At 40.9% G+C, this 25626-nt stretch overlaps 1 protein-coding gene across 1 annotated transcript in view; it reads left to right on the top strand.

Annotated features, from left to right (window-relative positions):
- TBC1D22A (TBC1 domain family member 22A) overlaps positions 1-25626 on the top strand; it is a 559372-nt gene that overhangs the window by 67535 nt on the left and 466211 nt on the right. The window contains exons 5-6 of the mRNA XM_019509364.1: positions 16967-17037; positions 24906-25034. Coding sequence (XP_019364909.1) covers positions 16967-17037; positions 24906-25034 — 200 coding nt within the window. The remainder of the gene's footprint in view (positions 1-16966; positions 17038-24905; positions 25035-25626) is intronic.

Below are 25626 nucleotides of genomic sequence, written 5' to 3'. Positions count from 1 at the left end.
TGGTTAGTGAGTTTTGCAAGCAACTTCCTTATTTCTGCAGCAATCTTCATAAGTTAAAGCCAAAGTTGTATTTACTAGTGTCTAGTCTTTTTTAAGGACTGAAGGTTGAGGAAGTCAAAGCAGGCCTTTGCAGCTTGTTTTGAAAGAACTCACAGCAAAGGGACTTGTAGGAGATGTGCATGTGCACACATGCTCGTTTTTTGGTTTAATAGTTTTGGAATTGCTGCTGTCCGGACTGTGATATACTACTTTTTTTTCTTTTTTCTTCTGAAAATAATTGCCATAACTTTTCCATGGTGTCAGCTGGGTCGAGTAACAGAACCAGAAGAACTTCCAAAGCTAAGCTTTAGCATGTCTGAAGTGAGACGTACGCATTCATAACAGTAGTGGGTTAAAGTCTTATATTTGTTTAAGTTTTGCTTATTGCCTGACTGAACATAAGGATGCAGCACCAGACCTGTCATTAGTTTTAGCTCTAGTCCATTGTGGTCCTGATCAGTGCTAGCCTATCTCATCATCTTGTTCTGCCATACGCTTCCCTGTGCTGGAATGTGAATCTGCTAGTTGCTCTGATTCCTCTGTTAATGGGGGGATTTTATGGTGTGCTCTTTAAGCTGGAATCTGTTCATTTTGTAACACTTTGAGCATTGTAGGTATAACTGGTTATACTGAAAAACTTGAGCTATTGTTTGTGATGATTAAAAAAAACAAACTGGAACATTGTGGAACTGGTTGTATTGGAGTAATCATGTTGTTCAGGCCTGTGGTAAATCTGTAAATAACATGGTGATGCAGGGCTAGGAGAGCAGTCAGTTTCTTCTTATTGCTGATATGTACTGTGAACAGTTGATTGTTAGAAACATGCCTTGTTATCTTTTGGTAAAACGTAAAAATCTCATTTTTCTTCATTTTGTATGAGAAAGAAATGCCATCTACAAATCCTTTCTAGTTAAACTATCAGGAAAAACACAGGATCTGTAGAATACCACACAGTAGTAACCATTTCTTAATTAAATCATGTGTACTATTGGCTGTAAAATTAATTATATTGAAAAAAAAAATGTGTAATGACGTTTTTGAAATGCTCTTTTAAAATTGAACAAGAATCAGATGCTCTTTTTCAATAGGAGAGGAACGGTTGTGACTAGAAGATGCTCCATTTAACTTCCTTTACTTACAGATTTTCAAATCCAAAAGTGAATGACTAGTTTGTATTCTGTTTACCTACATGCTTTTTGAATTCTAGTTTAGCTCTAATATTTATCTTTTAGTTACTCAGAACAGGAAAAGGCATTTTTCAAACAATATTTTGTTCTTATGCAGCTCAACTAATTTTTTTTTTTTTAAAATATCAAACTCATAGTCAGCTTAGTTTAAATCTGGCATTGGCCCAGAGACTAGATCTCGCCCATGGAGCCATTGGATCTAGCTTGTGGACATGTAGTTTTGGTGGCAGAGGCCTTTGCCTGTGGGTATTTGTGACCCCCAGAGGTATCTTGGGAGCCAAGAAAGGTTTGAGGAGCCAGTCCTGCCGAAAATAAAATGTTCATAACAAGTGCAAATAAATTTTAACAGCAAATGTAATAATGAAATACAAAAAATATATGTGAATAAACATTATGGGCAAAGCATATCAAGCAAATGATTAGGATTTATAAACTGTTCATTAATCCAAAGAAATATCATGCATGATAATTAAACTTAATTTAAAAATTTGAAAAGTCTTAACGTCATTGTAAAAGCTTCTAACAGGTGGCCAGCCTGTCAGGGGAAAAAGGACTTCTTACCTACATGCCAGAACTGAGTTTTAAAAAGCACTAACCAGGTATAATTGCAGGTGGGCAGTTCAGCAAGAATTGTAGTTCAAGACTGAAGAGTGAAAATTCCAAAGTGTACCTGGATTTTTATACTCTGCTTGGCTGCGTATTAGAAGTTTCTCTTAAGTAGGCTAAAAAATATGAAAATGTTTCTAATTGGTTCTCCTTTAATTAATGTTCATATTCTTGTGTCTTATTCCCGTTTATGCAGTGTCTTAATTAAAACCCTGTCTAACTGGTATAAAACCACTGCACGTACATAGCAGTGTCTACCCTACCTGTCATTTTGGAATCTTCCTAAAATTATTTTTACTCGCCCGTCTCCTGCCTGCTCATTTCCCTATTTATTTCATCTTAGTCAAACTTTGGTCAAGTGAGTGCAAGCAAATGCTACGCCATGTTGCTGTTAAGCAGCATAAGGCCTACCATAGGCCACAGTGCTCTCTCTGTGCCAGGTGGGGGGTGAGGAGGGTGGCTAGCACCAACTGGGAGCGCACGTCCCGTGTTGCCACAACCTCCTATTCCTTATTTTAAAAATGTAAGATTTTTATCATTGCTAGACAAAGAAAATGTTAGAAATCTGAAGCGAGTGCTTTCAGGAAGTCTAAGTAAAGTTATTCATGGTTCTTTCCCTTCTCTGTAGTCTTCAGTGCATTTTCACATGTGATCTGGGAGTGGGAGGGTGGGGACGGCACTTTAATTAGAGTGGCTCCAAGAGCTGCGCCAATTAAAGTGCTGCAGCGTTTCATGTACTGGCATCTCCGTGCCTCAAAATGGCAATGGGGGCACTTGAACTAAAGCTCATTTGAAGAGCTTTGGTTGAAGCACCTCCGCCACCATTTTGAAGTGTTGCTGTTGATGCATGAGACTTGGGAGGCTGCTAGAGTAACAATGGCTATGCTCCAGTAGACTCGATTAATAGAGTCTGCTCTGAAGTGCTGTAATTACAGTGGGCATCTGTGCTCATGTACAGGCACCCCAAGTGACTGCTCTTTACATCCTGTGATCCCTTTCCATGGGTGCCCCAGACCAACCTTATGGTTTCCAGTAGGTGTTTATAATTATTTCATAAGACATCCAGGGCTAGTTCAACAGGTTTTAATGATGTCAGTAGAATCACTGCTCTCTTATCCAAGCTTTGACCATAACAAGGGGAAATTCAAATGCATGACAGGCATTATGTTTTTGTATTGAGTTATGAGTAGTTAGATGGGCAGAGTAAAATATTCTTGTTCTTGTACTTTTGGGGTGTGACAAAGTCAGGCTATAGATCCATCTCATGCCTTTTTTTCTAAATGGGGTGCTGGTAGTTAAGAGAATTTTAACTGTTCCTTTGTGTTTAAAGGGTAATCATTAAGGGAATTTGCACTATACTTTAAACCTGTGTCTAAGTTTGCAAAAAAGGTCTTGATCATGGATGGGCTGTAGTCTTAGATTCATAGAAGTTAGGGTCGGAAGGGACCTCAGTAGATCATAGAGTCTGACCCCCTGCATAGGCAGGAAAGAGTGCTGGGTTCAGATGACCCCAGCCCGATGCCCATCCAACCTCCTCTTGAAGATCCCCAGGATAGGGGAGAGCACCACCTCCCTTGGGACCCCATTCCAGACCTTGGCCACTCTAACTGTGAAGAAGTTCCTCCTAATGTTTAGTCTAAATCTTCTCTCTGCTAGCTTATGACCATTATTTCTTGTGACCCCCAAGGGTGCCTTGGTGAGTAGAGCCTCACCAGTTCCTTCTGCGCCCCCATGATGAATTTATAGGGAGCCACAAGGTCACCTCTCCTCGTAGCGCTTGGCCTGCAAGCTCTTAACCATATGAGTGGCCCTTCTCTGGACCCTCTCCAGGTTATCCACATCCCTCTTGAAGTGTGGCACCCAAAACTGCAGGCAGTATTCCAACTGTGGTCTGACCAGTGCCCGATAGAGGGGAAGTATCACTTCCTTGGTTCTGTTTGTCATACATCTGCTGGTGCATGATAAAGTGCAGTTAGCTTTTCTGATGACTTTGTCACACTGATGACTCATGTTCATCTTGGAATCCACTAGGACTCCTCAATCCCTTTCTGCTTCTGTGCTACCGAGCAGGTCATTTCCTAGGCAGTAGGTGTGCTGGACATTTTTCCTCCCTAGGTGCAGCACTTTGCATTTCTCCTTGTTAAGTTGCATTCTATTGTTTTCTGCTCATTTGTCCAACCTGTCCAGGTCTTCCTGTAGTTGTTCCCTGCCCTCCAGTGTGTCAACTTCTCCCCACAGTTTTGTATCATCCACAAACTTGGACAGAGTACACTTCACTCCTTCGTTCAGGTCATTGATGAAGACATTGAAGAGAGTATAGGTCCAAGGACCGAGCCCTGTGGGACCCCACTACCCACTCCCTTTCTTTCTAAACCCTTCTGACCCTTGATTTCTTTGCCAATAAATTTCTGCACCTACCTTACCTGAACACTTATTTCTTACTTTCTCTCTCTTGCGCTCTGTCAAACTACATGGGGATGTTTTTTGATTCATAGATCTAGATCTATGAATCAAAAAACATTCCCATCTAGATCTATGAATCAAAAAACATTCCCATGTAGTTTGAGAGAGCGCAAGAGAGAGAAAGTAAGAAATAAGTGTTCAGGTAAGGTAGGTGCAGAAATTTATTGGCAAAGAAATCAAGGGTGAGAAGGGTTTAGAAAGAATTCATGTTTAAGGAGAAATTTGAGAAAAGAGAGAGAAACAAGAAATGGATGCAGCTTCAGCAGAAAAGGCAGCATGAAAAAAGTGAAATGAGCTATAAGACAATAAAGGGACTTTTAAGGATTGGGAAAAGCAATGACACCATAGCATTAATTCTTGTTGGGCCTTCTTAAAAAAATGATGTAGTACTTACTTTCACAGGAGAACTGAACTGCATTCTTTGTAAGGGATATTTTGTGATGAGTGCACCTAAAACATTAGAAATCAATGGTGCAGATGAAATTAAAGCTACCTGTCATGTTTTCTGCTAGTGGATCCCTTTCCCCCAGGATTGTGGCTTGTTACTTTGAAGGCTGAAAACATTTTTGCTACTTATAAGAATCCTTATAAGGATTGTCTCTACAAAAGTAATAGTCCCAAGGTCTCGGTAACAAGCAAGTAAAGATGATATGCTCTTTGGTTTTTTTTTGTTTTGTTTTTTGTTTTGTTCTTCGGGCTTACACAGGCTGATCTGGATTTTGTAAAGGCTTTTGACAAGCTCCCTTATTCTTAAAGGAATTAAAGTATATTATGAGATCCATGGGCAGGTCCTCTCGTGGATCCAAAAGATAGGAAAGAAAGGAGTGAACTAACTGGTCATCACTCAGTGGAAGAAAGTAATTTAGTTTCCCATATGGATTTTTACTGGAACCTGTGCTGTTCAACAAGTCCATGAGTGACTCTGGTGTACCTGAGCTGGCAACCCTGCACCAAACAGCCATCACTTTAGTTGCTCTATAATCCTTGCCCGCCCCAACTTGTTATAATATTCTTGGAACTAGGAGGCTGCCTCCTGTTTTTTCTCATGTGGCTGTGACCTGCTGTCTTCCATGGGCTGCTTGGCAGGATCCATCTGCAGGGCTTCTCCTCCCCTGCACCCTTGTCTCTGGTGGACAAATGGAATGTGTGTCTCTTTCTCTTTTTTTCTCTTTCCTTTTGGTTTACCTTCTACCTTCTTTCTGTTACCTTCAGGGCAACAAATGTATCTCTTTCTCCTTTAAGTAAACAAAATGTATGAGGGTCTCACCATCTGATTTTTCCCTTTTAGTCCTTGGACCCTGAGAGGGAGGGACCCTTACTTCAGGGTTTGGCTTGCTTGCCTGTGCTCTTGGTCCGGTTCTCTCTTTCCACAACCATGTGCATGGTACTTTTCCTATAGAACCTGTGAGGAAGCAACTTGGCGTGTTTGTGGTACCTCAGCTCCCTTGCCCTCTGTCTTCCCCTCTTCCCCCCGTGTTCAGCATCCCACTCTTATTCTCCACCCCTGTTTGTTGCCAGGGCAACCCTTCCTGGCAGCTGGAGCTCATTAGCTTGGGCACACCCAGGGAGCTGCCCTGGTGTGTGTGGTGGTGGTGGTTGTCCCCTGGGAGTGGGGGGGAAGACAGTTTTATAGGTGATACGGAATACAGAATTCTTCTGAACAGTCAAATCTAGAGCTAAGTTAAAGATAGATTTTGCAAAAAAGAGGGAGTGAGTGGTAAAGTGGCAGGTGAAAGCAAATACTGATCAATCCAAATGGGTCACATGGGGAAACAGTATTCCTAACTGTGCATGCTTAATGTTAGGCTCCAAATTACCTGTCAGATCTCAGGGAAAAAGTCTTGGAGACCTTTGTAGAAAGATTTTGAAAACATTGACTCAATGAAGCAAAAAGAACATTAAGCGTCAATAGGAAAGGAATTAAAAAGAAAACCGAAGACATTATTTCTTGGGGGTCGGCAACCCCTGGTATGCATGCCAGAGCATGGCATGTTGAGACCACTTTGCTCAACGTGTCACAGTCATCCTGGGCTCTTGGCAGCTGCTGCTGGCCATGGCATGGAGGCTGCAAGCCCTGCTGCGAGCAGCCTGGGCTCTGTGGCAGGCAGCAACTTCTCAGAGCCCGGGTCAGCTGTAGCAGGCATCTGGGAGGCTGCAGCTGGTGCACTTAGGTCCAGAGCCCCAGCCCAGTTCCATGGCCAGTGGTGGCTACATGTGCACCTCGGGGCACATGGCTGGGAAGAGGACTAGGGCAGCGCAACCCCAGTCCCTCCATTGCCCTTCTCCTGGAAGTGCACGTGCACCTGCCACTAGCAACCAGTGGGACTGGTGCTCCACAGACCTTGGTCTGGCTGTCTGTAGCATCCATGCCACTGGCTGCAGTCATCCTGGGCTCTGGCAGGTGGCAGGGGCCTGCCCAAACCCTGAGCTGACTGTGGCAGGTGGCCTAGAGGAAGCAAGCTGCTGCATCGAGGTCTGCAGAGCTCCCACCCGGCTACTTGCTGGTGGCAGGTGCGGTGCCAGGGTTGTTCTGCGCCAGCTCCTTCCCCCCTCCCGTTTCCCCCCAAGGCATACATGCAGCCTCCATTGGCCGTGGAGCCAGACCAGGGCTCTGGACCCCAGTGCAGTTGTTTGCATCCTGACCACCCCATGCTGCGAGCAGCCTGGGCTCTATGGCCAGCAGCAGCCATGTGTGTGCCTCAGTGTGTGGTAGCGCAGCCCTTTCCTCTTCCCCTCTGTCCACTCAGAGGCATGCATGTCCAAGCCACCAGCAACGGGGATCGATTCCCCTCGTGGTTTCCCTGCTGTCTGCCCCTGGCATGCCATGTCAAGGCGTGGGTCGAGGTTGGGGTGTTTTTGGCACTGACCAAAAGCATTGTCGACCCCTGCATTATGCCATTATTTAGATTTATAGTGGCTTACACCATGGGTACCACATGCAGTTCTGGTTACCCCATCTCAAAACTTATACACAGGAGCTAGAAAAGATAGAGAATGGCAACATGAAACGATTAGGGGTTCAGCCTGACTTGACAAGTTTATGGGGTGATAGGAAAGTAGATCTGGAAGAGCCCTCACAAGGCCATCTAATTCAGCCCCTTGCTCAAGGCAGGAGCACCCGTGACTCAACCGTCCCAGTCTAGTGGCTCTCCAGCCTGCTCTTGTAGAATCTCCATCCCTGGAAATTTTCAACTTTTCTAGGTGGCCCGTTCCAAGGCTTGATCACCCTCTTAGTCAAAGTTCCTCTTGATCTCCAGCCTTAATTTCTTCTGCTGTAGTTTGATGTCATATCCTTCCAGTTCTCTCCCCCATGGCCACAGAGAAAAGACCGTCTCCGTCGTATTTGTAATTGCCCTTCAGGTATTTGAAGATTGTTATCAAATCTCCCCTCAGTCTTACTTCTCCAGACTAAGTTGTCCTAGTCCTTTCAGCCTTTTCTCATAAGTCATGTTTCCCAGACCTCCAATCACTGTTGTTGCTCTCTGTCGGATGCATTCCAATCTGTTCAAATCTTCTTTTTTTTTAATGGATGATAAGATTGTCAAGGGCTATTAAACACAAGAGTTAGGGATAAAAACCTGCTGCTGGTGACTAGAAGGGCATGACAGCAGATGGATCACTCGTTACATGGTCTGTTTTTTTTAATATTCTTAATCTACTAAGCACCTGCTGTTTGCTACTGGCAGTGACAGGATACTGAGCTTGGCAGACTTTGGTCAAACCCAGTATGGCATTGCTTAAGTTTTTGCTGGAGAATAATAGTGCATTTTTATCACCTTCATAGCCTTTGGACATCAGTATGCAGGAAAACTTAACTTAAACTAGGGGTTATTTTCTATTTGTAACAGGTTTAAGCATGCTGTTTCTAACTGAAATCCATGTGACTTTAATTCAGAAATCACTTTTGAAAAGCATAAAGTGAAGAGGTTTCGCAGTGGTTGTATACGCATTTAGAAGATCTTGGAGAATTCTCCTAGGCTTGTTTTTCCCAGTAAAAAAATTTACTTAGTGAGCCCTGTATAGATGTTTAAGCTGAACAGTGGTGAGCCTGTGGTTCTGACACTGGCCCATCAGGGGGCCTTAGATCAAGTGCTGAAGTCCAGGCAGGGACTGAGGGGTTTGCCTGGTCAACGATGGGTGCGGTGGGGAGGGGGCAAAGCAGGGAACAGCTGTGGCTGAAAAAGCTGGGAGCATACCAGACTAAGTGGTTTAGTGCTAAGCTTTTCCAGCCTGAAGAACTCAAGGGGGCTTATTCTGCTCCCTGCATAGCTGGGATTTGATGCAGTGTCACTGGACCCCGGGGAGAACAGGGAAAAGAGCTTGCTGGGATTCTGGAGGACCGCTTTGTGAATGGGTACTTGTGCAGATGTTTGGTCTCCCTGGAACCATTTCACTGGGGCTGATGCCAAGTTATTTTTTCTCCCAGAGTAGCTATTTTTTCTCTGGGAGAAAAATCATGAAAGTCAATGCACTTCTGGTTTCTCCTGGGAGAGCAGCAACCTCACAGGAGAAACTAAAGGTTTTTATATAACCAATGTTTATAGAAAGAGTTCTTATGTTTTGAAGTCTAAGGCTTAACATTTGGGTATTTTCATTTAAAGTGTGCTTAGCATGTCTTGGAAATTTTTTGTCTATAGAAGTGAGATTTGAATATTTGAATGCTAAATACCCATGGCAATATGGGTTTTTTTTGGAGAAGTTTTAAAATAATATATGTATGTGCCTATTTTTTCAGTATTTAAAATGATAGATTCTAGGGTAACATACTGTTTACTTTTTAATATTTTGCTTAGGAATGGGAAACAGCTGATTTGTTGAAACTCTCTTAATGTTTGCATTTATTGTAGCTACTGTACTCTGTTGCATAATTTTTGCATTTAGTATATAGTGGTAAAAACTTACAGTGATGTAAATGTTGCAAGAAAAATTCTTAAACACATGCATACAATCGGTGTTTCTTTCAAATACAGTGCTAATATACAAACAAATTAGAACAGATAAATAATGCATATTCATAAATATTTTATAATAACTAGTTGTGTGGCAGGAAGCTCAGGTAGGGATAACTTGATTCTTTTATTTGAAGCCTTAGAGCCTTCATTCTTCATAAACTAACCCTGGAGTTCATAGATTTCTGAAAATGGCCATCACAGATGTTGTTTTGTTTTCTTAAGGGATTTTTTTTTTTGTCTTTTAATTTTGTGTAATAGATTATGCTAGGACTATCCAACTTCCAAGTAAGTGGCCAGGGACCACACACTGTGCAGGCTGCACCAACACAAACCACAGGGCCCCTAGGCAACATACTGCGCACATACACCTTGCTGTCCCCCACCTTCCTGCAGCACTGCACTGCACTACAGTACGTTGCACTACAGCCCCATTGGCTGCACCATGTCACCTTACCCCCTGAGCTGGAGGCAGGGAGTGGGAACCAAAGGAGAAATGGGAAGCTAAGAGACCATAGATACTGCTACACCTAGAAGAGGGGCGGGCAGTTATTTCAGGCGGAGGGCTACTTATTGAGTTTTGGCAAGCCATTGAGGGCCACATGATAGGCAGCCAGGGGCACATAAAAAAATTTAGAAAATTAATATTTAGGGGTCCTGCGGGTCGGATGGAACGGTCTGGTGGGCCATATCTGGCCCACAGGTTGCGTTTTGCCCATCCCTGATCCAGGGTGATTTGGAGGGGTGACAGCTACATATGAGCCTGAGGGCTGCAAATTAACCCCTTGTGGGCCCTGTGCAACCCATGGCAACTGGTTGGACAGTACTGAACTATGTCAGACAAACTTTTGAAGCAGTTTCTAATGTCACAGTCTTATCTTGCTTTACCTCCTGGGCATGAAGCCTCAGATAGTGCTACTGGCTTTACTTTTTGGTGTTTGGTTGTTCATGTAGTCTTGGATAAATTAAAAACCTCCTGCAACTGAATATTGAAATTTGTGATTTATTACTCCATTGGGCCTTCATTATCAATATTGTAATACGTTCCAGTAGTTGCTGCTGTTGGTGCACACTCAAGGGTTAAAATATTGAAGTTGTATCTGACCCTTTTTTTGTTCAGAATTACATATATGAATCAAGCTAATTGTCCCCACTGCTGTTAGAAAATATTACTGAGCTCGCTTTTAACATTGCTAGGGCTACAAATGTAATGCACAAATTTATATTCCCTCAGTTGCATTAGAGTCAGTAATTTTTAAATGCCCTATTAAATTACATCTCCCTTGAATCTCAGAGCTTCTTGCAGGCTTGGCAGTGATGACTTTGTGTGAAGGCTCTAGACGCATTGAATTGCCAGCAGGTTAAACTGCGTTGACCAGATGTCAGGAAAGGCATTTCTTTCATACCAAATTAGATGAGGATCTCCATGTTCTGGAGTTCTCCTTTTCTCCCTCCCCCCACCCCGAATTCCTGCAAGAAGGCTTGCAGGATTCCATTTTGTGCCTTTCCAGATAGTTATCTGCTTCTTTCAATTTATTTTACCCCTGTCTACCACTGGTGCCTCACAACTCTTTGAAACCTCCCCAGTCAATATTCTGCCTTTTACATCTGCATTGAAACTGTCCTGGACAAAGTCTGCTCTTGATCAAATCTCAAATTCTGTATTTTGGCTTCACTATTGCTTATGACACTGATCAAAGCATCCTGAGATCTTGTTTTTTCTTGGCTCTTATTTCAGTGTCTTCATATATTCTTATCTTTATAGTTCTCTACTCTGGGTCATCCCATGCTTTTTTTTTTCTCTTTTCTGTGAGGGTTCCTTAGTGCTTAATACTTGAGGGTGTGGAGGATAGGGGGAGCATGTTCCTTTTTTCACCATGGGGTTTATTTTCTGGGAAACTCTCTCATAACATCAGCTGTCAGCTTATAGTAACTTTTCATGTCTGTGTTTGGAATTGTTTTGTCTCTTTGTCCAGTGACAGGTTTCAGGTTTTCTAACAGTTGCTCTTAAACACATCTTTTCTGATATTGGACAGGACTAAAATTGAGCTTTATATAAGTATCTAGGCAGTACTCAAATCCTGCTACTTTATTGTTTTTGTATATGCAGCTAAATCACACCCAGCCCTTTTGATATGTTGTCTACTTTTGACTTTCTTGATAACAATATCTCCTTCTTCCAGTCCTTATAATGTGCTCAAGAGGTCCTTCCCCACTCTGAGCCCTGACTGCCTTCTTTTGTACCATTCCGTGCAGGCCTGGCATTCGCTGCAAGGATACCAGGACAGAGCCAACCCAGCCCAACCCAGCAGCTCTTTAATCCTTTCCTCAGCAGGGGCTAGCCAGTCCACACCATCACAGTGAAGATAGGATGGATTCATAGATCTTAGGGTTGGAAGGGACCTCAGTAGATCATAGAGTCTGACCCCCTGCATAGGCAGGAAAGAGTGCTGGGTTCAGATGACCCCAGCCCGATGCCCATCCAACCTCCTCTTGAAGATCCCCTGGATAGGGGAGAGCACCACCTCCCTTGGGAGCCCATTCCAGACCTTGGCCACTCTAACTGTGAAGAAGTTCCTCCTAATGTTTAGTCTAAATCTTCTCTCTGCTAGCTTATGTCCATTATTTCTTGTGACCCCCAGGGGTGCCTTGGTGAGTAGAGCCTAACCAGTTCCTTCTGCGCCCCCATGATGAATTTATAGGGAGCCACAAGGTCACCTCTCCTCGTAGCGCTTGGCCTGCAAGTTCTTAACCATACGAGTGGCCCTTCTTTAGACCCTCTTCAGGTTATCCACATCCCTCTTGAAGTGTGGCACCCAAAACTGCAGGCAGTATTCCAACTGTGGTCTGACCAGTGCCCGATAGAGGGGAAGTATCACCTCCTTGGTTCTGATAAAGCGCAGTTAGCTTTTCTGATGACTGCGTCACACTGACGACTCATGTTCATCTTGGAATCCACTAGGACTCCTCGATCCCTTTCTGCTTCTGTGCTACCGAGCAGGTCATTTCCTCGGCAGTAGGTGTGCTGGACATTTTTCCTCCCTAGGTGCAGCACTTTGCATTTCTCCTTGTTAAGTTGCATTCTATTGTTTTCTGCCCATTTGTCCAACCTGTCCAGGTCTGTCTGCAGTTGTTCCCTGCCCTCCAGTGTGTCAACTTCTCCCCACAGTTTTGTATCATCCACAAACTTGGACAGAGTACACTTCATTCCTTCGTTCAGGTCACTGATGAAGACATTGAAGAGTAGAGGTCCAAGGACCGAGCCCTGAGGGATCCCACTGCCCCGATGGAGAATCAGGTGGAGATTTTCTGAGGTTACCCCTAGATATGGGAGAGCAAGAGAGAATTTGTGTGCCAACTCTGCCTAGGGATGATTTAGAAGCAGTATAGAACTGTTACGTTTTTTCAGAGATAAGGTGATTGTCTTTAATTTATATAATCACATTATTTCTTTAATACTTTTTAATGCAATAAAACACTTTTAATTGAGATGTATCATTATATCTAGGTGTATTAGCCGGTGTTGTGGAAAGTATGGGGAAAAATGTATGCTGTTTCTGTATCTAGTTCTGTATCTAGTTATATCAATTCTGTTTAAAAAAGGCACTTAAAATAACTTCCTCAAATCTTAAGGAATCTTAAATCTTATATGTTAATTTATAATTTTATTATTTCCTGCTTCTCCAGCATATGGCTAAAACTGTATGGGTCATGTTGTAAAATAGTAAAACAGATGATTAAACTAGTCATCTATTCTTAATATAAAAAGGTTATTCTTAATATAAAAAGGTTTATAATGTCAAATTTCTATAGCACAAAATGACTATTTTGGGATAGATCTTTTAAAAACAAAATGTAGAAAGGGAATAGGTGCCATGAGTAGTATTTTTTTTCCTTCAAATTAATATCTGTCTTTAGTTTATTGGGAAGTATAGTGAACATATTGATGTCTAGTGGGAGCCTGGATGTCTGATTACAAAATCAACCAAGGCAATGCTGTGCAGAAGAGAGAAGCTTTCTTTGCAACACATCATAAGTACAAACTTTTGGTTGTGAGAAGTTGTCTTAGCAAGACAAAGTGTATGCAAATTTATAAAAAAATATAACTTACTGTTTAGGCTTCAGGTGTCTAAAATTGCAATATCATCATCATGGTCTTTTCAGTTAACGGTAGGAACAGTCCACCATGACAACTACTTCATTAAATGGCATTAAATCAAAAGTAATTATAAGAAGGCAAAGTTTACATATTTTTAGTGGACAGAATGTAATGAACACTTTTTCCCCCTCCCCCGATTTAAAATATAAAGGGCTAAAGTGGAATTATAAAGAGGTAATTTGGTTTGAACTTTGTGATAATTTCTGTGTTAATTTTTTACCAATAGGATTCCTCACAGATATTTTATATAAGTCTATTCCATTTTAGTGCTTGTTGTGGTTTTTGTGAAGGGTGGATTTGATTTAAATCACTGGGCAGGAAGCCTTGATTTAATCATTGTTGTCTATAAAAAGTGCATTCTTGTGGTTTGATATCCTTTATTTGTTTAACCTCTTGAAACTTTGCACTTTTAGAGATAGGTAAGGGCTTGACTGTGTGTACACAAACTTGCAGAGAGACAATAGGCTGGTGGGTAGGTAATCAAGTCTGTTATCTCATCTCCAGACAGTGATGTTAACAAGGATGTTATCTCTGGAGCCAACAAACTCTCCCTATGCCTGAAGACTGGTGTTTGTGCTCAAAAGCTTGCGCATTTTTTCCCCAACTATTTATTTGGTCTAATAATAATAATATTTATATCGCATCTACTCAAAGCATCTTGTCTGCCTGTGATCTCTGGAGACATAAATCCACAGTTTGAGCACTGAAACTTAAGCATCACAGAGATGCTTAATGGGCTCTTCTAGACTGAGCCCTGAGTCCCATTGGGTAGGGTGGTTTTCTTTAATCTTTACTAAACTATAGGGGAATCCCTGGGAACCCCATGAGATTGGGCCCCTAATATAGTCCATGGCCTGTTATGACCTATTTATAAAACTTCTAAAAAAGGTTACATGTATATATTTTTTTCAAATATACTATATAATGAAAAATTATAATCCCTATTCCATGATGATATCTTTGCGCTTTAACATACCTTAATTTAAAACCATCTTTATATATTTCTTTTTGTAAAAAGCATCTTAACAAAAAATAAAAAATACAATAAAATAAAAACTCTGATTTAAGTAAATCTGAGTTTTTTATTTTTTTAAATAATTGATTTTTATCCACCCTGTTTTTGTGTTAAGCTGAAGTTGTTCACTTCCATAGATGGTCCTACTTATCTGCCATGCTTTGGGATTTTGTGCCATATACCAGACTGTTCTGACTAGCATCTGAGGGCAGGGGATGAAATTTCATTTTGGTAATGTGAAGAAGGAATTAAATACTGCAGTGGGTAGGTGGAAGGACTGGAAGAGGCTGGGGGGGCTGGAAAGCAGCTAAGATGGGCAGCAAAAGAGGCCTGAATTTGTAGGAGGAAGGGTGTAAGTGGATTTGGGTCATGGTGGGACCTAAGCAGGAGGTTGTGGACTTTAGGGAATTTGATTACTAGAAAGAGCAGGTTTTAAACTTGCTCCTCTTTTGTGTAACCATCCACAAATCTTGATGTAGTAGTAGATAGGGTCATTTTATGATTACTTTCACGTGCTTTTGAATACATCCCTGAAAGTTTGTTACCCCCCTCAAATGATCTTTACAGAGCATTATGTAGTACAGAAGCGAGGGAGGTATAATTGGGTCTTGAAAAATCATCTGGCCAACAATAAATACTGTATTTCTCCTTCAACTGAAGGGACTTGTTTATCAGAGTCTATGGAGTCATCTGATCTATTTTAAAAATTATACTTCTTGCCCTTATGAAGCCAAACTGTGCATTCCAAATATGAAGTTAATATAGGGTTGTAGACCAGAATGAGAATTTATTCCTTGGTAGTTTCTGTACAAACATATAAAAAAAAGGCTGTCTGCCCAGAAGGGTTTGAAGTCCAATTTATGCAAGACTCCTATAAAGAAACCCCTCCCCATCCAAGGGTTGGAATGGATGAGGAAGGACCAGACCATTTTCAAAGAGACTTTTATAGTCTTGGAATATCAAGGCTGTGTAGCTCAATAGATGGTTTTTTTTTTTTTTAATGGAACTATGCCTGCTTATTTTACATAAGGATTTGGCCTCTGTGCACAACTTAATGATTTCAAGTAAAGCTCTGTATCTGTAATTTATTAATAATAGAAGACAAAAATCCCCTATAGGCCAGCAGCCATTAAAATTATCAAGTCTCTGCTGCTAATCTGGCCATCTGGTACCTTGTGCTAGGTCTCTTCAGAGACTGAAGCTGGTACCACAAGTTGCAAACTACATTTTAAGTGAAATTGGATGATGGATAAAAGTGTAGATCAACTAGCCAGGATTTTAATGAATCCAGTTTTTACTGTACCATATGATTGACAAATAGAAAACCCATTGCCTACAGTTAAGAAGTCAGTTATGGGGGAAAAAGGTGTTCTGAGTAAGTTCAGTGATTTGACCTCAACGGTATGGAATAGTTTTTAATTATTCCTCTTTTCAAAATTTATTCTAAATGCATGGTGGTATATAGCACAGGTTTGCCAAAGGTAGTATCAGACTACTAGCAAATTGTCTGTCAAGAATGATGAGGAGAGGAAGGGGGTGGTAAGCGGGGGTGGAGCCCTGCCACTCACCACCCTGCACTACTGCCGCCCCCTGGGGGGAAAGCTTACACCATGCTGCTGCCACTCTGCATCCGGCTGCACGCCACCCCCCGCCCAGCTCCACATCCAACAGACTAAGCCCGTTGTGTATATATAGGCTGCAGTAGTGCAGAGAGACCCGGTGGTTACAGTGGATTATAAACAGAAAATGAGTCAACAGCATACTCCAAGGAACAATGGTTACACACTGACAGAGAGCAGATTTAGGCTAGATATCAGGAAGAACTTCTTCACAGCAAGGGTCGCCAAAATTTGGAATGGGCTTCCAAGGGCGGTGGTGCTCTTTTCTACCTTATCTGTGAGGTCCCTTCCGACCTTAGCGTCTATGAATCTTGTTGCCAAAAAAGCCAAGGGTATACTGGGTTGTGTTAACAGGAGTGTTGCTTCCAAATCGATAGAAGCGATCCTTCTGTTCTATTCAGAGCTAGTGAGCCTCACTTGGAGTACTGGGCCCAGTTTTGGGACCATGCTTCAAGAAGGATCTTGGGCTGGTTTGAAGAGAATTCTGTACGGTGTGACAAATTATTTTTGGCTTGGGAAGCATGACTTGGGTTCTTTAGTCTGGAGAGAAGACTGGCGAATATTTGATAAGTTTTCAAATACTTGATGAATAATTTATAGAAAGAATGGAGATTAGTTTTATCTCTGTGGCCGTAGGAGACAGGACAAAGAGAAATAGTTTCAAACTGTAGCAGAGGAAATTTGAGGTGGCAGATAAGGAAGACCTTTTCTGATTATTAGGGTGGCCAAGCATTGGAACAGACTACCTAAAGAAGTTGTGGCATCTCTTATCTCTGGAAGTTTTCAAGAGCAGGTTGGATAGGTTTTGACTGGGTTAGTTCAGTTGTGTGTTCGTGCCCTGCTTTCCTACAATCCTTATTTATATCTATTAGTAAATATTCATTAACAATATCTTATTTTCTTCTCATGAAATGCTTTTTCTTTAACAGAGGAGTTACGAAAGTTGAGTTGGTCTGGAATTCCCAAACAAGTTCGTCCAATCACATGGAAGCTCCTCTCAGTAAGTGTTTTGCTTATGTGTAGCAATAATAGCTTTCTTTAATTCAAGTAAAATTATTCATAATGACTAATAGTTCAGCACTGGTATTCCAAAGTACTGTGTTCTCTGCTATTAAAGCTCAATAACAAGTTAATCCTGTTCTTCGTTCTATTTCAAGCTTAGTTTATCACATGTAAAAGAAAAATTGGGAATAAGTACTTTAAAATGAAGACATGGTTTTCCTTATTAATGTTGGCATTAAAAACTGTATTAGTGCCCTTCAAGAAGAGAAATTTCTTTCAATTGCAAGAATGTCTGATAGCAACATTTTAACTAGAAAGTTTGTCATTTGTAAATATTTGTGTTTTTTTAACTATTGTCTGTTTTTGTATGCTATGGGGGAAAAAGTTAAAAAGCCACTTGACTGAAAGAAACCAAATTGCTTATATTGTGCATACTCTAGAGAATGTGGAAGAGACTTTATCAGCAAATCTTCCTGCATTTAAGTACTGTTTAATATTCTGAACTACGCACACAACAGTTTAGCACTATTGAATTTTTCAGAGAGAAAGCTTAGACAGCTTTCCTTTTTTAGAATGAATCAACAGGGAATACTAAGTGTTTACTTCAGATTGGGCCTGATTTCCAGTGTTTGGAAGAGTATGTCTCTTATTAATGAGTCCTAATAAATAGCAGCTTGGTGCTTTCTAATCTTAAAATGCAGATGCAGCTTTTTATTGTGAGTATTTAGGTATTCTCTTGCAATTAAAATGAAGCATGTGTTATTTTTTTTTCAGTTTTTAAAAATTTCAGTTTGATCTTTGATGTAAACTTTTTTTTTTTTTACTTTTGAGGACATGACTGCATTGAGGCACTCAGGAAAGCTGGTTTGAATTAAGTAAATTTTGAATTTCATCTGAATTTAGATCTTTGTGTGAATACTCTAATTCAGAACTAAAGTGCCTTACTTTGCTCCTAACTGAATTTCCTTGGAGTATGCTGAAGTATGCTAAGGTGACTTTTGTTCCGATTGAGTATCTACAAAGGGATATAATGCTTTTTAAATTCACACCTTCAGTTAATGTATCTTAACTTTCCTGGTAACTTTTTTTGACACAAAGAAAGTCCTAAAGGACTTGTAAAACTTCTCTATCTCACTGACCGTGCAAATTAAGACCAATTTCTTTTGGAACATCTCTTGTACTTGGCTTCCTCCTCTTGTATTAAGTTTTTGGGTGCTGGGAACTTTTAAAAACTATTTGTTGACTTCTAATAGCAAGGTAAAATTTGCTTGGGTTCCATTTCTTTGAATAGATGTTAAAGAGGTGGTTTTGAAGATGGCCAGACTTATTTTCATTGGGGGAGGGGTAGAATTTTAGCATTCATGCCGAGGCTGTTTTTTTGGGGCTGGAGTAGGACTTTTTGGCATCCATGTCAGTAGGCTATCCCAGGTAGTAACTGGGCTGAAGAACGGCATGTACAGGACCTAATGTTTTGCATCTGCCTAGATGTTGGGGCTCTGACTATCAGGGATGTTGTCAAGAAACTCTGTCATTCTTAGACCTACTACCTTGTAGAGGTGCAGATTTCTGTCTTCCATTGCCCTAGGTGGGATGATGGATCGGTTAGGCTGTTTCCCCAGAGACCTGAATCCAGTGGGTCTCTTCAAGAACTCTGGGAGAAATTTCCATGGACTTTGATGGTTACTTTGGCCTGCTTGATCTATGGAATATCATACTGACCTTGATCATAGACGTGGTGGCACTCAGGCATCCATTTCCACTGCTGCAGCAGCACAGGTTCCCCTGGTGTATGGAGCTGTAGTAGGATAACTGCAGCTGAAGTAGGCACCTGGAGTGCTACTCAACCTGTGCTGAAACCAACCAGTTGCAGTATAGGTTTTTTTTTCTCCTGTTTTTTTAAGGACTATGATGTGTCACTGGCATAGAAGCTTTTTTCCACTGGTATTACAGCTACAAAGTGTTGTCTAGCACAACTGTTTTAAGTGGTGAATGGCCTGTTAATTCAGCTCATCTGCCTGGAAATGGAGTGTTCTTCAGTCGGCTGAAGCAAGAAGAACTTTATCTGAGAGTGCTGAAGGAGCTGGCCGAAGTCATCGTGAAACTCCTGGTGGAGCTCTTCCAAAACCTGTGGTGCTCTGAGGAGGTCACTGAGGACTGAAAGAAGGGCCAATTTTGTGCCCGTCTTCAAGAGGAGGAGGAGGGAGGACCCGGGTAACTATAGACCAATTAACCTAACTTCTATTCTAGGGAAAATCTTGGAAAAATTCATTAAGGAGCCTATATGAGAGAGGCTTGCAGAAGGTAGGATTCTGAACGACAGCTAGCATGGCTTCATTGCCGGCAGGCCTTGTCTTATTGACTTCGTCTCCTTTTATGATCAGGTGACTCATCACCTGGATAAGAGACAGGAGGTTGACATTATATACCTTGACTTCCAAAAAGCTTTCAGTCTGGTATTCCACGATGTTCTCGTGAGAAAATTGGAAGACTGTGGGCTTAACTGTGAGACAGGTGGGTAGGAAACTGGCTGCGGGGCAAGACTCAGAAAGTTCTGATGAACAGATGTGTGTCATCTTGGCAGGAAGTGGCCAGTTGTGTCCTGCAGGTGTTGGTGCTTGGTCAAGTGCTGCTATTCAACATCTTTATCAGTGATTTGGATGTGGGCATGATGAGCTCACTGGCCGAGTTCGTGGATGACACCAAGCTATGGGAAAGTGTGGTCATGCTTGAAGATAGAATGCACATACAGGCGGATCTAGACAGGCTTGCAAGTTGGGCAGACTGGAACCAGATTAAGCTCAATGTCGAGAAATGTAAAGTGCTCCACCTGGGGATGAACCATCCCCTGCACACCTACAGGCGTGGCAACGCCAACCTGATCAGCACTGCGAATGAAAGGGACATGGGGGTAATAATTAACCACAGTTTGAACCTGAGCCAGCAGTGCGATGCTGTAGCCAGCAGGGCCAACAATCCCCTGGCATTCATTCATCAATGTATCTCCAGCAAAACCAAGGAAGTGATTCTCCCACTCTACTCAGCATTGATGAGACTACAGCTGGAGTACTGTGTGCAGTTCTAGAGACCACACTTTAACAAGGATGTGGTAAAGCTTGAGAGTGTACAGAGAAGTGCCACCCATACGATCAGAGACACGCGCAGCAAGCCAAGTGAGGAAAGACTGAGGGATCTTCAGCCTGAAAAAGAGAAGGCTGATAGGGGACTTGGTAGCAGCTTACTGCTACATCAGAGACATACATCAAGGGCTTGGTGAACAACGGTTCACCAGGGCACCCTCGGGGGGAAAACTAGGAGTAATGGTCACAAACTCCTGGAAAACTGTTTCAGGCTCAACATTAGTAAAAACTGCTTCACAACTAGGGTGTTCAGACCGTGGAATAAATTTCCTCTAGAGGTGGTGCAGTCGCCTACCCTGGAAATCTTCAAGAGGAGACTGGACATGCACCTTGCTGGGGTCACCTGACTCCAGTTGTCTTTCCTGTTTGGTGCAGGGGGCTGGATGCGATGAGCTTCCAAAGTGCCTTTCAGCCTATGTTCTATGAATCTATAAGCAAGGGAATATTTACAAAGGAAAGTCAAGTGTAGGACTGGATTGAGGATGATGATGATTTTCTTCTGGAATTACCTGAAGTCCTATACATCCTGTGCAGAAGGTGTATATGCTAAAATGCAAATTATAATTGAACAATTGGGAGACTTACGTAGTGAGAGGTTTATCAATATTAACATCTCCTTTGATCAAAAGTTTTGAACAGGGAAAATGTTCAGGGACTGACAATTAGGTCAAATATAAACAATTAAAAACACCTCACAATCTGTTCATAAAATTTAATAAAGAAGTTAAGCCTAGTGCATAAGTAGGATAAACAGCAAGCAGAACTATTAAGGCACTGTTCTCTTGGAATGATGATAAAAGTAAAATATATAATGCTTCAGTCTTTTGGAAAGAAATAAATGAATAAAGCAATTTGAAATTCTGACCAATCTGTGGCATTATGATATGTTGCAAGACTTTCCAACTTGTAAATGAACAGGAAATAAGACCTGTCCTGTTTGAAAGATTACTTCAGTCTTCAAGACTGAATAAAACTATTGTTGAGAAAATCCCTGTGATGACTACATTTGGTCTCACAAATAAATTATTTTCTGATAGGACTAATGTATCCTAAAAATAAATATCAATTGTTTGAAAATAAATGGTGATATTAACATTTCACTTGATATCAAGCATTAGGACAGACTGTTAATTTCAGACTCTGACTCTTGAAGCAAACCTTAAATTGATGCAATTGGAAATACCTGGAAGAAGTTTTCAGACATTCTGGTAAAATAGTATGTTGGAGGTATGAAAGATCTGGAGAAAATTTAATACATATTTCAGTGGCTTGCTGAAGTGGGAAAATTTGTGGTTTGTGGACATTTTAGTTTTTTGGTTTTGTTGATTGTGAGGAGCAGAGCATTCACTTTATTATAAAATAAGGTAACAGTGTGAAGCAAAATAGAATTTAATACTGTAATATCTTGACTAGGGTGAAAATGGCTTTGGGATGGGGATGAAAATATGTGGTTGAGATCAAAGGAATATCTTCTTTACTTTTGTGGTTTAATTTGTTACCTCCTACAAAGAGTAAAGTCCCATACTAGAAAGCTACGTAGTAATTTTTAGCAGGAAAATGAAGCATAAATATTAGTAATTTAAAAAAAAACCCAATAGGTTATCCAGCTTACAGTACATTTAGAATTGAACCATAACAGTTAATTTAATAGTAAGATGCATAGCATCTTATTAGTTACACTTTGTTCTGGCTTAATCCGTTAACTGATTTTGCTATGGCAATCTTTTATGTTGTGGTGGTTAAAGGATGATCTGTGGTTTGCATGATTAATACTTCCTATCTCTTTTAATAACTCTTATTTGGTAGTAAATATTAAAGTAGTCATTTGTTTGGAAGAAAGATCTTAGCAGTAAATGGCAGGGAACACAGTATTCAATTTATAATTTTATTTCTCTGTGTTGAGGAGTGATGTGGTTATTCTGCTATGATTTTTATGCATTGTTCCTCAGTGTGTTAGAAAATATCTCTTTGCACAGGCATCTTTACTGAAGTAATGTTTATAAAGTCTGTTTTTTTTTTAAATTTATATAAAATATGAATTTGATGTGAATGAACCCTGGCTTTTTGTAGCCTAATGGAATATTAGTGTTGCTTGTTTGAATTCAAACTGCGTAATTAGACTACTTGTACCAAATCATTCATTATTCATTTTATACATATGCTGAATATTCAAGAAGCAATTCCATTAGCTAATTATCTCTTAATGGCCTTGAGGAATTTTTTTTGTTAAGATTAATAAATAACTGGATGTTTTATCTTGCACTTTTTATATACAATAGTATGTGTTTACATACCACAATTAAATGGAGACCTGAAGAAGTTTTGAGTGAGGAGTAGCAATACACTCTACAAAAAAGGGAACAATGTTGCTATGAGTAGTTACCTTGTAGAAGAATGGCATGCCTCTCTTTCAAAGAGATTTGCTTTGGCATGTGGAGTTGAATTTTTTAAAGTAGTACAAACACCATGTCTCTTGGGGTTAATAAAAAAATGTCATAACCAGGGATTTGGGTTTGCTGATTGCCACAGAAAAATGCTGATTTTCTTCTTTATAGGAGAAAAACACAGGAAACCGCAGGTCTCCCCATGCAGGCTGGCAAAGTTCCACTCCCAACCCACAGTCCCCCATCCTTCTCCCCCAGCTTTATATAGAGTGGCATTTCATTTTAATCACTGAAAAACATGGATTGTGGGTTGTTTTAATCGGAGATATTTTGGGGTTATTGTAAGAATTTTGGATTTTTAAACTGAGAAAACTAGGATCCCTGGTCATAAGAAGGCTGCAGGCTGGATCCCTGGTCATAACCTTGGCTACAAGGGTCTGACTTCCCTGCAAGGCATGTCAAACTACTGAGGTCCCATACTTTGCGGTAACCCTTTTTGCCAACATTTACAAAATTTTAAAGGAGGATCAGTTTAAAAAGAAAAAAAATATTACTATTTATCAATAGTGCTGGAAGCCCAAAAACAGGTATTGCCAATCTGCTCTTTATAATAATACATTTTAATGACAGATGCTTTTGAGAGAATATAAACAGCCTAAAATTTTTGGTTTTTAAATACTTCAGTAACATCTCTAGAATGCTTTGAATTCTCATTCCATTCAATGAATAGTTTAATTGCAAGGGCAGATGATGATGTTTATTTGTTCTATTTCAAGTTGAGGAACAGAGATAGTGTACATCTTGTGAAGTTAAATGAAATAACGGAATAAAATAAGGGTCACATGGAAATCCTAGAATTAACCAGCTCCTATAGCATTACAGTATCCTGGATTTATTTATTTGGTGGTTTTCTTTTTGAAAGAAGAACTTCTTTCTTCATTTTTTATGAGAAACTATATTTTCTTTGGTGGAAAATGCATCTAAAAAGATCTTTTCCAAAACTGTTCTTTGCGTTCAGATGAACTACTCAAGAACTGACTTACTGAAGGATTCTTTCTGAGGATTATTAGCTTCTTTGGATACTGTACAATTCCACTGCAGAATTGTAATGTATTAGCTTTACTATAATATGTAATGCAAAAACTAACTGTTCTTTTCAAAGGCCAGTCAGTAGTTCTGGTATCATGTAATATAATGCCCTGGTCCTCTTGTCACATAGCCATCCAAAATATCAGTCATAGCAAGACACAAATCACCACACTAAATGCTATATGAGTAAGGGCTAAATGGAAGAAACCACTAGTCCCAGCACTTGGGATTGATTTGGAATGGATTTGAGGTTTGGGGGTAGAGATGAGTAGAGGATACTAGAATTTGTATTGTGCCGAGTTCTGGGGAGGAAGGGTAAATTATTGTGTAGAGATGAGAAAATATGGATGCTTGCATCAGTGAAGGCATTGGGGAGTGATTGGGCACTGGGGGGAGGGGAAAGACTTCTGTGGACATTAATTTGGGCTGTGGGAGTGCTGTTGGTAGGAGATTGGTATGATCTTTGTATAGATTTTGAGTCATTGGATAAGTTTTTGAATGCTGGTTCTTCATTAATGAGTCCAACTTAATCTTGTTTTTTAGTGTTTCAGAATAACAGAGTCCAACATCTTAAACCAAATAGGTCCAATATCTTAAGAACAACTTACTGTATTTATCTGAAGTCAAGACTACTTGAGTTTTTAAAATGACCTCACAATAATTGGATTTGTAGAAAATTACAAATTTGCTATAATTTTTCATGTATAGAATATAATTATTGTAGGGCTGACTTTTAAATTAATTGCCCCCACTGCTGTGGTGGGGAAAGTAGTAGCAAGATGAGGCAAGTGGCTGGAAAAGCAATGCCAGGGAGGGGCAGGTGTTGGGGAGGTAAGAGGCAGACTGATCCCAGCCCCTTGCTTCCGTGTTGGTGCTTCATGTCCCTCCCCTGTCACTTGCCTCTTGGGGGAGGAGAGTGACTGCCCCCCCCAGTCACTTTCCTCCCTCCTGCCTCCACCCAGTTCCCAGACCATCCACCACAACTGCTGCTGATTCCAGGTGGCAGCACCAGTTTACAGCCCAAGGGAGGCGGTGACTTTGGCTCAGGTCAGGGTCAGGGCTGGAGCTCCAGCAGTCACCTTCTCCAAGCTAGTACTCAAATCCAAAATAAGGCCTTTTCTTTCCTGCATTGAATAGCTTTCAATAAATATGGGGGGAAGCAACCTGTTTTTGTTTTTAATAATTATATTTGAAAAGATTTTATAGGGTCCAATATAAAATTTATAAAACTATTAATTGTTCAAAACTTTTTTCAGGGTTACCTTCCTGCAAATGTGGATAGAAGAGAAGGCACTTTACAGAGAAAAAGGAAAGAGTATTTTGCTTTTGTTCAACAATATTATGACTCAAGAAATGATGAAAATCACCAGGACACATACAGACAGGTAAGCAGTTATTGAAATGAACTTATGTGAAATCTTTATTTAAAAACTTCTCTGAAAAGAAATGTCTTTGGTGTGCTTCAGTTTTTTTTGTATTTATTACTACTTCAAAATGAAGCAAAATATTTTGATAATGGAACTAGTCTCAAGTTTCAGCAAAGGAAATTTAGGTGTCATAGTTTCTAGGGTTTCATAGTTTCATAGTTTCTAGGGTCAGAAGGGACCTGAGCAGATCATCTAGTCTGACCCCCTGCCATGGCAGGAAAGAGTACTGGGGTCAAACGACCCCAGCAAGGTGTTCATCTAACCTCCTCTTAAAAATCCCCAGGGTAGGAGCCTGCACCACCTCTCTTGGAAGCTGGTTCCAGACCCTAGCCACCCTGACTGTGAAATAGCACCTCCTGATGTCTAACCTAAACCTACCCTCTGCCAGCTTGTGACCGTTGTTCCTGGTCACTCCTGGCAGTGCTCGGGGGAACAGTGACTCCCTCAATGCCTGCTGATCCCCCCTGACTAGTTTATAACAGGCCACAAGATCCCCCCTCAGCCTTCTCTTTTGGAGGCTGAACAGGTTCAGGTCCCGTAGCCTCTCCTC

The sequence above is a fragment of the Gavialis gangeticus genome, unplaced genomic scaffold, assembly GCF_001723915.1.
Source record: "Gavialis gangeticus isolate Ggan-Ray unplaced genomic scaffold, GavGan_comp1, whole genome shotgun sequence".
In the NCBI taxonomy this organism is placed as follows: Eukaryota; Metazoa; Chordata; order Crocodylia; family Gavialidae; genus Gavialis; species Gavialis gangeticus.
The sequence above is the reverse complement of the archived record's forward strand: the minus strand, read 5'-3'. Positions and strand labels throughout refer to the sequence as shown.